The sequence below is a fragment of the Pelophylax lessonae genome (assembly GCF_965119305.1).
Source record: "Pelophylax lessonae genome assembly, chromosome: 8".
Lineage (NCBI taxonomy): Eukaryota > Metazoa > Chordata > Amphibia > Anura > Ranidae > Pelophylax > Pelophylax lessonae.
Window position 1 is genome coordinate 240,376,871 of NC_138775.1, and position 12,868 is coordinate 240,389,738.

At 45.0% G+C, this 12,868-nt stretch overlaps 1 protein-coding gene across 1 annotated transcript in view; it reads right to left on the reverse strand.

Moving 5' to 3' along the window:
* The window catches only part of ZFYVE9 (zinc finger FYVE-type containing 9), a 176,434-nt gene that overhangs the window by 12,115 nt on the left and 151,451 nt on the right, over positions 1 to 12,868 (reverse strand). The window contains exons 14-16 of the mRNA XM_082264974.1: positions 9,970 to 10,050; positions 6,153 to 6,315; positions 4,959 to 5,064 (exon numbers count right to left, since the gene is read on the reverse strand). Coding sequence (XP_082121100.1) covers positions 4,959 to 5,064; positions 6,153 to 6,315; positions 9,970 to 10,050 — 350 coding nt within the window. The remainder of the gene's footprint in view (positions 1 to 4,958; positions 5,065 to 6,152; positions 6,316 to 9,969; positions 10,051 to 12,868) is intronic.

Here is a 12,868-nt window from a genome sequence, read left to right on the forward strand (position 1 = left end):
AATAGTCGTAGCAGACGCAGCCATGCCCTTCCGAGATCCCTCAGGAAGGACAAAGAGGGAATCAGTCTTCCGATAGGATTCCGTAGACGACAGGTAAACCCTGATCGCCCTGACAACATCCAAGAAATGCAAGGCAATCTCCTTAGGATGCTCAGGCTTCGTACAAAACGAAGGCAGGACAATGTCCTCATTAAGGTGGAACTCAGAGATCACCTTAGGAAGAAAAGACGGGGGTGGTCGCAAGACCACCTTATCCTTGTGAATTATCAAGTAAGGAGAGCAGCAAGACAACGCCGCCAGCTCCGACACTCTGCGAGCCGAAGTGATCGCCACTAAAAATGCAACCTTCTTAGACAGCAGAGGCAACGACATCTCCCGGATGTTTTCAAAGGGAGCACTCTGTAACCCGGACAGAACCAAGTTCAAGTCCCATGGAGGTAAAGGCTCCTTCCTGGGAGGAGCCAAATGTCGCACACCTTGAATGAAGGTGCGAATCAAGAAATGAGACGCCAAAGGGCGTTGGAAAAGGATAGCCAGTGCAGATACCTGGCCCTTTATCATGGCCAGCGCCAGGCGCTGGTCCACCCCAGACTGGAGGAAAGCCAACACTCTTGACACCGAGTACGAGCGAGGGGAGAACCCCCTGGACTCACACCAGGCGAAATAAGCTTTCCAGGTACGGTAATAGATCTTACCAGAGGAGGTTTTCCTAGCCTTGATTAGAGTAGGGATAACCTCAGGGGAGAGACCCCTGTCCCTCAGGACCTGAATCTCAACAGCCAGGCCGTCAAAGCCAGTGACTGTAAAGCAGGATGGAAGATCGGTCCCTGAGACAGTAGATCTTTTCGCATTAGCAGTCGCCACAGAGGCGCCACTGCCAGGTGAACAACGTCGGCGTACCAGGACCGGCAAGGCCAGTCCGGCGCCACCAGAATCACCAGGTGCGGTTCCGAGGCTAACCTGCAGAGGAACCTGGACAACAACTGAATCGGAGGAAAGGCATACATCAGACGATACCGATGCCAAGGGGCCACTAACGCATCCGAGGCGTCTGCCAGAGGATCGCGCGTTCTTGCCATGAACCCTTCCACCTTTTGGTTTAGCCGAGATGCGAACAGATCCACGTCCGGGGATCCCCACTTTGCACACAGCATTTGGAAGACCTCCGGGTGTAGGGACCATTCCCCCTGGTCCAGGGTCTGGCGGCTCAGATAGTCGGCCTGCCAATTCTCCACACCCGGAATGTGAACTGCCGAAATTGCCGGGACATGAGTCTCGGCCCAAGACAGAATGTCGGTCACCTCCCGGACCGCCCGAGCACTCCTGGTGCCCCCTTGGTGGTTGATGTAAGCCACCGCGGTAGTACTGTCCGTCTTTACCCTTAACAGGACGGCCCCGAAGTCGGTCCGACCACTGGAAAAGGCAGAGTTTTATCGCTCGCAATTCCAGCACATTTATCGGGAGGGAGGACTCCTCCTCCGACCAAGTGCCCTGGGCAGACAGGTTGCCCAGGACTCCACCCCAGCCCAACAGGCTGGCATCCGTGGTAATCACCGTCCACAACACCGACCGGAAGGAGTTGCCTTCCGACACCATCGGGGACTGGAGCCACCACAGAAGAGCCAATCTGGTCTGACGACTCAATGAGACACTCAGATCCAGGGACTGAGGAAGTCTGTCCCACCTGGCCAGGATCTCCGCTTGGAGTGCCCGCGTGTGAAACTGAGCAAAGGGTATCGCCTTGGAGGCCGAAACCATCAAGCCCAGGCCCCGCATACAGGCCCTGAATGACGAGGATGGATTGTCCCTGAGGGACCTGATCTCGTCCTGCAAGGTCCGGAGCTTGTCCTCCGGCAAGAACACCTTTGCCTGAGCAGAGTCCAGAATCATTCCCAGATAGGGAAGACGAACCGATGGAGACAACGCAGATTTCTGAACGTTGATGGTCCATCCGAACTCCTGTAGTGTCTGCACCGTGGTGGACAGATCGCGCAGCAGGTCCTGACTGACTCTCGATCTCAGAAGAAGATCGTCCAGGTACCCCAAGACCGCAATACCCTGTGCCCTCAACAGGCCCAGAACCGGCGCCAGTACTTTGGTAAATACCCTTGGAGCCGAAGCGAGACCGAAAGGTAACGCCACAAACTGATAGTAGTCCTCTGCGATAGCAAACCGAAGGTACCGCTGATGACCCTCGAAAATGGGGATGTGCAGGTACGCATCTTTTATATCTATCGAGGCCAGGAATTCCCCCGGACTCAGGGAGGCCACCACCGAACGGAGAGAATCCATACGGAACGTGCGAACGCGCACGAAGCGGTTCAGCGCTTTTGGGTCCAGAATAGGACATACTTTGCCCTCCTTCCTGGGCACAGTGAACAGATTTGAATAAAATCCCCGAAACCTGTCCCGATGAGGCACCGGGACAATCACCCCCTGGGCAAGGAGGTCCCGCACAGCTAGATGCAGGTCCTGCAGACGCCCTGGAGGCAAATGAAGATTTGAGGGAAAAAATCTGTCCGCCGGCCGGGAAAGGAATTCGATCTTGTAACCTGACCGAATGATTTCCAGAACTCACCTGTCCGAAATCCGGAGCAGCCAAGGTTGGAGGAAAACGCGCTTAACAGTGTAATGAAACTCAGCTGGGCAGGGAAAAACCTGCGCCGACTTGCGGGTCCTGTGTGTCCCAAATGAGGACACAATGCCCAGAGGACTGGGCTCATCCTCCAAATGTAGTGTTTCCTAACAGAAACAATCAATTCATCCATGGTCGCGCGCTCCTCGGGCGACCCTGGGGAGGATGTATCAACCCCATCCACCTCCGCCACCCCCTCAGACCCCAGCGGGTCTAAGGATGAGCGAGACCCTGAAAAGGGCTCGCTCGCCGCAGCAGCCATATCCCCATCTGAATCAGAAGAGAGAGACAATCTGGGCTTCTTCCTCGCAGCACGTTCAGCCATCAGCATCTCCATATTGGACACTAAGGTTGCCACTACAGCGGCCAAATCAGGTCTCAGAGGGGCCACAGGAGAACTGGGGTCCCTCACCAGAGCTGGGGGGATTCGCTGTCCTGAGAATCCATTGCCCAAGAGGAAATAACAGTGCAATAAATTTGGTACTGTCCCTTTAAGACCGCTGCGGAGTGCGCAGCCCACCGCTGCAGATACAGTGACAAAAGACCCCCAAACAGGAGAAGAAAACTGAGCCAGAAATGACAATACAGAAGGTAATGAGAGAGATAGCCTGCAGAGCCCTGCAGAGTGTTACCACCGATGTCCCTGCTTCAGAGGAAAAGGAAGTGCTGTCAGAGGAAGGCTGAACTTATAAGCTGCATGACTCAGGGAAAATGGCTGCCCCATAGGACTGAATGGAAGGCTCCGGCAAAATGGCCGCCAAACATGCGGTCGGAACGATCGTTCTGGGACCGCAAAATGGCGTCGGATGGCGCCAAAAACAGCATGTAGTATTGCCCATAGAGAAGCCAACATGCTTGCCCATATCTAAAATGGCAGACCGCGCGATTTTACCCCGAAGTGACACAGGGAAGGGGACCCCCAAAACACAGCACCGCAGCGCATGTACAAGCGATCCCCACAGGGACCGCATCAGGGAGTCACACAGGCACAGACATGGGGGACACACAGCAACACAGACTGCCACCCCAGACAGAGGCCCCACACAGAAGTACTTACCTGTACCAGATGGCGTGGGGAGCCTCTCAGAACGGAAAGCCGCTGTCTTCATCTGACAGGGAATGCCGTTAGCCAGGGACATTGCATCCATTGAGGTAGCCACCTCAGGGCTGCATCCCTGCTGCGAACAGGGATGGGTCGTTCATAATGCCAGGGCGAACCATGGCTGAACGCTCGATGGCGGGCTGGGGGTCCATCTGACCCTCTGCCCTGGAGAACCAGGGCGGTCAGTCCGAATCCCAGCTCTGCATGAATCCATCTTCATCCGAAGAGTCGACTAAAACTAAGCTGACAAAATAAACAGCTAATAAAGCAAGAAAAAACTGACCTCTTCAAAAGAAAATCAAATAAAAAAGATCAGATAGGCTGAGACTGTAGCCCCAACACAGGGAAGCCAAAATAATCCTGACGCTAGGCAGAAAGAAACTGAGTTGAGAGTGGTCACTGCAGGGGGGTATTGACCCAGTGGGTCAGCCCCCAGGGGTGTGTATATGCAAATGCCTTTGTTCTTTTTGACTAAGTCTTATGCCTAGCTACTCCTGCGGAGCGGAAGTCAATACCCAATAGTGATGACTTAGAGGCGGCGACTGTCGGAGGACGTAAGAGAAATTATCTTTTTTTTTTATACCACAAAGAGCTACAGTGATCAGTACTAAAAAGGGTATTAAACATCGGGGCGATCAAAGGGTTAACTGTGTGCCTAGCCAGTGTTTGTGCACTCTGTGGGAGGTGCTTTTACTAGGGGAAGAAATTAATTCATGTTCCTGCTTTGCAGGAACACCGGATCAATGCCTTCCCTACTGACAGAAGGGCAATCTGCCTTGTTTACATAGGTAGATCGCTGTTCTGGCTCGCTGCCTAATCAATGTCGGGTGCCGGCAGACATCAAGTCCGTGGTACCTGCAGATCAGCTCCGGCTGTGTCTAATCACAGCGGAGCGGGTAGCTGGCGGCGCACATGCACATCCCAGACCCGGAAGTGTCAGATCACGTATCAGGTACGTGATCCGTCCTGCCAAAGTATATGTACAGTGGGGGATCTGCAAGTGGTTAAGCATCATTTTGCATTGGGATAATGCAACTCCAATGTGCATGTGTGGAAGTAAAGTTATCCCAGCCAATCAAGAGTCCAAACCCAGAAGATGACTGGGCGAACAGGTAAGCTACTGTCGCTCATAGCCATAAAATTCCACCTTCATTTTACGTTTTGTGTTAGAATATGACAAACGTGACTTTAAACGGAGAACCAGGGTGTGATAATTCCTACCTCTGTCCAGCGAACAATCTTCCCATTTGCTTTATACTCTGAGCCGTGGGATATTTTGACGCTGGTGACAGATTCCAAAGATTTTCCATCAATAGGGCTGATAACTCTGCAAAAAAAAATTGGGTCTAATAGAACATGTTCTGTATACTAGTCTCCAACGAAAACAGACAAATATCAAACAATAGAAACAAAGTCGCTTCAAGCATGTCTAAGGCCCCTTTCACACATACGGTCTGTTTGTCTGTTTTTCAGATGGAAAACGGACATCAATGGATCTCTATGTAAAAACGTATGATAACGGCTGATCATCCGTTAACATCTGTTTTCATCCACTTCCGTCAATGTCCGTTTTTTGGAACGGAAGAATGCCCCATTTTTCATCCGTCAAAAAAAATGGATCGAACGTAAAATGGATGTAAACTGACAAACGGTCCGTTTTTCATTCGTTTTTGCATTGGTAGTGGATGAAAAAAGGCATGCAAAAAACGGATGAAAAAAACGGATGAAAAACTGATACATTTTGACGTGACTGAACTGATGAACTGAACTGACTGTATAGGCTCTTTCACACGGTGCGCATTCCGTTGCGGACCGTGCTCTGCTCAGCGGGGATCGATCCGCCAATCCCCCCTGAGCCTGCGGATGACAGCTCCGTCTCCGCACTGTGTGCAGAGAGGGAGGTGTCAGAGCCCCGCTGCTCTCTATGGGGAACAGGATGAGAGCAGACCGCCTGTCTGCTCTCATCCGATCCGATCCCCAGGACGGATGGAAAAAAGGGTTTCCATCCGTCCGGATTTCACAGACAGGATTGGATGCGGATGGCAGCGGGTGTCAACGGACATGTCACCGCTGACATCCGCTGCTCCATGGGGCTGAATGGGGCATCCGATCAGATCCGCCTAAAAAACTGTCAGGCGGATCTTATCTGGACGCCCGCGTGAAAGAGCCCTAAGTGTGAAAGGGGCCTTAAGGAAGAACTGCAAGTGAAGATCATTTTTACTCTTGGCTCAGTGCCTCAATTTAAAAACATAATTGTGTGTTGAAAAGCAGAAAGAGGAAAACAAAATTTAAGGCTCAGTGAAAAAATGAATTTACAAAATCACCCCACATAAAAATGTTTGATTGCTAAGGACAAAAAATATTTTTTTTTCAGACATTTCAACTCCTGAAGCTTATTTTTAAACGCAAGTTTACCCTTTATTGAAGTTCTTGTCATCCTCCACCCACTGCACATAGACATGTTCCTGGTTCTCCTCAGAATCTGCCTTCCCACATGTTATGGTGTAATCCTTCATCTCCCGCAAAGCTTGTCTCAGGGAATCCATGCTCTCTGCTGTGATCTGGACCATCACCCCATCTGACCCACCAGATAAGAATATAGAGATGAGTATAGGAAACCAAAAGAAAGCACGATTTCCAAATAAAGAGGACAAAAACATGCAGTACTGCTCAGAATAATCTTTTAACATAAACCTTTGCCACCTTATAGTTGGCACTCCGGCAGAGCTAAAACAAGTGTACATTTCCAATCTTGTGGTAAAAGTCATTTTCTGTAACAGCATAACTGTGCCCCTGTGCAAAAAGCCATATCCATAAAAGACATTGTTTGATAAGTTTGGCATTGAGGCGCTCGAGTGACCTGCACAAAGCCCTGACCTCAACCCCACTTGACAGCCTTGGGAAGAAATTGAATGACGACTGCTAGCCAGGTCTTCTTTTCCAAAATTAAGACTTTACCTCGGAATTGCTCTTTTGGCTGAAGAGATCCAAATGCTAACATACACACTCCATAATCTTGTAGATAGCCTTCCCAGAACACAACAGGCTGTTAAAGCCAAAAAAAGAGAGGCAGGGGAGGGGGAGCATCTGCATATTAATGCCTGTATACGTATGGAAGATGATCTCCATATTAATGCCTGTATACAGTATGTATGGGAAAGGCTCTTCATATTAAAGCCCGTATATGTATAGGGGAGCATCTCTTTATTAATGCCTGTGTATGTATGGGGGAGGATTTCCATATTAATGTCCATATATGTATGGGGGAGCATCTCCATGTTAATGCCCATATATTTACGGGGAAGCATCTCCATAATAATGCCCATATATGTAAGGGGGAGTATCTCCATATTAATACCCATATGTGTATGGGGGAGCATCTCCATATTAATGCCTGTATATATTAATGGGGGAGCATCTCCATATTAATGCCTGTATATTTATGGGGGAGCATCTCCATATTAATGCCTGTATACAGTATGTATGGGAAAGGATCTTCATATTAATGCCTGTATATGTATAGGGGAGCATCTCTTTATTAATGCTTGTATATGTATGGGGGAGCATTTCCATATTAATGCCCGTATATATGTAAGGGGGGGTATCTCCATATTAATGCCCATATATTTAAGGTAGGGGTATCTCCATATTAGTGCCCATATATGTAAGGGGGAGTATCTCCATATTAATGCCCATATATGTAAGGGGGAGTATCTCCATATTAATGCCCATATATGTATGGGGGAGCATCTCCATATTAATGCCTGTATATTTATGGGGGAGCATCTCCATATTAATGTCTGTATATTTATGGGGGAGCATCTCCATATTAATGCCCATATATGTCTGGGGGAGCATTTCCATATTAATGCCCATATATGTCTGGGGGAGTATCTCCATATTAATGCCCATATGTGTATAGCATCTCCCTATTAATGCCCGTATATTTATGGGGGAGCAGCTCCATATTATTGCCCATATGTATATTGAAATTTGACATACGACAAGCTCAAATAGGTCATATGGTCAGATATCCACAAACCTTTGGCCAGTTGGTATACATCATAAAGAGAACATAGCTGCGCACCCCAGCATGTATAAAGTGTAAGATTCCACCCTGACTCAAATTTCCCCCAATATTGAGCATTTCTATGCATGCAATCATCTCACCGCCTCAGTCTACCTGTAAAGCAGCAGAGAGGAACACAGAAATTAGTGGACAGTAAATCTTCCAAACACTACATAAAATTGCGAGGTCAGCTCTGCTAACCTAGGAGATTTACACAGGGGCTCAGAGGAAGGCAATGGTGTGCCAGGAGAAGCCATCAGGGAAAAACAATAATAAGGTTTGGTTTTCTATCCTGACTGATAGATTTATTCTGAATGATAATCCAATGCACATACAGTATGCGCCTCCAGCTTCAATGTACAACAACCTACAGGTGTAAATGCACTATAACCTGAGGTGTACTGCACTGGCCTAAAATAGTGCAGTTACATTTTTTTTTATTGCATTGAGGCTTAATAAAGGGCCATTCAAAGTGAGCAGTGTCCTTTAGCTCAATGAATATTAACATATAAAAAAGGTGCACAGGTTATGTGGATACAGCTTTAGACATGGAGACCAAACAGTCTTTTACATAGAGTGAAACAAGAAAAAAAAAAAAAATTGGTTTAACCACTTGACCTCCGGAAGATTTACCCCCCTTCAGGACCAGGAAAATTTTTTGCGATATGGCATTTAGTTACTTTAACTGAACGTCATGCAACGCTGTACACAAATAAAATGTATGTCATTTTGTTCCCACAAATAGAGCTTGTTTGCTTTTGGTATTTGATCACCACTGTGGTTCTTATTTTTTGCACTATAAACAAAAAAAAGACCAACAAAATGTCTTCATAAATTTAGGCCAATATGTATTTTGCTACATATTTTTGGTTAAAAAAACCCCAGTAAGCGTATAAAGGTTGGTTTGCACAAAAGTTATAGCGTCTACAAACTATCAGATATATACTGGAATTTTTTTCTTTTTTATACTAGTATTGGTGGCGATCACTGACTTATAGCGGGACTGCGATATTGCGACGGACATTCTGACACGAACGGACACTTTGTGGGAACCAGTGACACTAATTTGGTGATCAGTGGTAAAAATATGCACTGTCACTGTACTAATGACACTGGCCGGAAAAGGGTTAAAAAGCTAGGGCGATCAAAAGGTTAAATGTGTGCCTAGCCAGTGTTTGTGTATTCTGTGTTTGGTGCTTTCACCTAGGAAAGTGATGGATTTCCAAAAAAAAAATCCACCCTTCCCCCATCAGAACGAAGCTCTGCCTTGTTTACACAGGCAGTGCTCCGTTCTGTGCGTTTTCCGACGCTCGGCTTCTGCTGTGACAAATCACACCCGCAAGTGGCCCCTACCCAGAATTGCCGGATCATGTACTGGGTACATAATCCAGCGCAGGAGAGCCGCTTTGCTGCCATACATCCTCATGATGCGGTCGGCAAGCAGTTAATGACCAACCAAGCAGTATTAAGGAATGGACAGTTGGAGATTTGCAGCACTGGGTCTAAAAATCAACAACCTTGTTCCAAAATAGAGAATACTTTCGTAGGAATGCATTCTGTTCCCAAATGTTGATGGTGATTGCACTGCAGCTAGAAACGACAGAACGGAATAAATCATCGTATACCTAATTTGATACATCACACTGAATCAAAAAGGATTATTGGACTTCTAATGAATTTGCCAATCTTAAATTTCTCTTATCACACCCCACCTCCTTACCCCCATAAGTAATGTCACTATGAATGCAAAATACCAACTACAAGACTAGGCTTTGCAAAGTTCCCTGTTTAAAAACATATACTGTATCAAAGGAGCCTATTACCTTTCTTAAAAAAAAAAAAGAATGCAGTTCAAGGCTCTCTTCTGTGCTGGTCATGTGATCCAATATCTAGAGATTAAAATATTTTCTAAAGGCATGTTTTTTTTTGTTTTTTTTTTTAACAGGGATCACATGCAAAATGCCTAAACTTTTGACTGTATAACTGTCACAGGAAGGAGTCTTGGACAACATTATTGTCCAGAAATGTAAGGCATCCAGCACTTCTATTGCTTTCTATTTATCTTGGCGGGGGGGAAAATTCAGGAATCTGGCTTTTGGTGGAAATGTACACACTATAAAGTATTTTAGTCACATGTTTCATTATCACATTGAAAGCACTTACCTTCTACAATACTGGACTTGGCTAGGAATCCAGATGAAGGCTTCAGAGCTCCACTGAAGACAAAGAAACTGGCACCAGTCACTGAAGCAACACAGAAGAAGTCAGAAGATTATTACAAGCTTGGGGGAGAAATAGTTTTCCAAGTGGGTGCAGTATGCATGGGAATAGGAATTCAACTACTGAAAGCATGTATGCATGTACAGTAAATGACAGATGGCTACCAAATAAGTGCCTTTATATTATCCAGGGGGTTTCTACTCTAAGCCGAACTTCAGATAGGAGAAAAAAAACATTTAACCTCCCTGGCAGTATGATTTTTTCTGATTATAGGTGCTGAAAGCGGTACCATTATTTTGCTAGTAATTCTTAAGGACGAGCAGCCCAAACCAACTATAACATCTCGGGTATGATAAAGTTTGAAACAAAAAATCATAAATTATAATATAATAAGTAACTATAAATAAGTTAAAGTATATATATATATATATATATATATATATATACACATACATATATGGTAATAAATACTGCGCTTATGGGTATAAATAAATAATCCTAAATGCTGCTGTTCAAAAAATACTAGTATTTTTATAGCAAAATAAATACACGTATATCTATATGTATCTATATATGTATACACACACATACATATATATATGTATGTATACATATATACGTGTATTTATTTTGCTATAAAAATACTAGTATTTTTTGAACAGCAGCATTTAGGATTACTCATTTATACCCATAAGCGCAGTATTGATTACCTTATTTATATACATCTATCTCTCTCTCTCTCATATATATATATATATATATATATATATATATATATATATATATATATATATATATATATATATATATACACACACACACACACATATAAAAAGTACAGTAAAACTGCAGGAAAGGGCACTGGGGGGCAAACTAATGTCAATTTATTTTATTTTGTAATGTAATCCAATAGGATTACAATATATCAGTGTGTTTTAATTTGCCGCCGGTTCCTACCCCCTCCAGGAGACTGAAGCCGGGGCTCACAGCATCGGGCAGAAGATCCGGCCGCCACATGCTGCAGGGACACATCGCGGGATCCCGAGGGACAAGGTAGGTAACCTCTACCAGGATCCAGCGATGCTCCCTGGCGGTACCCAGAGTGTGGCTGGGGGTTACCGTTAATGGCACTAAAATTCCACCCGGAGCCACACTCAGGAATACCGCTAAGGAGGTTAATCCAATTGTGTAGCAATTAAAAAACACAGGACATATTTTTTGAAAAAGGTCTGGTATAAATACCTCAATCTGTCCTACAATCAGTGACCTAAAACCCTTTGCACACCAGCAATCACACACAGAGGGAGCAGCAGCACCCTGAACCAATCAACGTTCTACAGCTTTACACAAGAATATCCGTCAATGATTGAAGCATGTTTGCAGGACAGAGCAAAGATGACCTCACCTGTGTGTTGCCTCTTTGTTATTCAATTACAGGAAGGGACACAGACAAACTATCATTTAACCACTTAAAGACCCGAAGGTTTTACCACCTTAATGACCAGGTAATTTTTTGCGATACGGCACTGCGTTATTTTAACTGACAATTGCACAGCCGTGCAACGTTGTACCCAAATTAAATAGAATGTCCTTTTTTTCCCCTACAAATAGAGCTTTCTTTTGGTGGTATTTGATCACCTCCGCATATATATATATATATATATATATATATATATATATATATATATATATATATATTTTTTTTTTTCGCTATACTGTAAAGAAAAAAGGAGCGACAATTCTGAAAAAAAATAAACAATATTTTTTACTTTCTGCTATAAATTATTCCCAATAAAAAAAATGTAAAAATCTAATTTAGGCCAATATGTATTCTGCTACATATTTTTGGTAAAAAAATCCCAATAAGTGTATATTGGTATGGTTTGCGGAAAAGTTATTGCGTTTTATTTATTCTTTTTTTAACTTACACTAGTAATGGCACACTGCACTGTATACACCTACACATGACACACACACACACACACACACTGCAATGTATACACCAACACATGACACGCAGTGCACTGTATACACCAACACATGACACACACTGCACTGTATACACCAACACATGACACACACTGCACTGTATACACCAACACATGACACACAGTGCACTGTATACAACACATGACACACAGTGCACTGTATACAACACATGACACACACACTGCACTGTATACACCTACACATGACACACACACTGCACTGTATACACCTACACATGACACACACACTGCACTGTATACACCTACACATGACACACACAATGCAGTGTATACACAAACACATGACACACACAATGCACTGTATACACAAACACATGACACACACTGCACTGTATACACCAACACATGACACACACAATGCACTGTATACACAAGCACATGACACACACACTGCAATGTATACACCAACACATGACACACACAATGCACTGTATACACCAACACATGACACACACACTGCACTGTATACACCAACACATGACACATACACTGCACACACATTGTTCTCTGCTTGTCAAGCGTTGCAATAACACTATACTGTTGGATCATGGGGAGTTCTCTGCGTGTCATGCATTGCACTCACACTATAATGTTGGATCATGTGGAGTTCTCGGCTTGTAATGTGCTGCAATAACACTACAATGTTGGATAATGCGTCGTTAATGTATAGTGATCATTGTAGGCTGTGAGCTGAGACAACAGAGCACTTCCAGCTAAACTGACAGTCCCCTCCGCGTCCAGCTCTCTTTTCCTATGGTAATCTTGATTCAAAACCCTACACAACTATACTGTATATGTGCACTGCACCTCCTAGCCCCCCTGTGTCCTGTGTG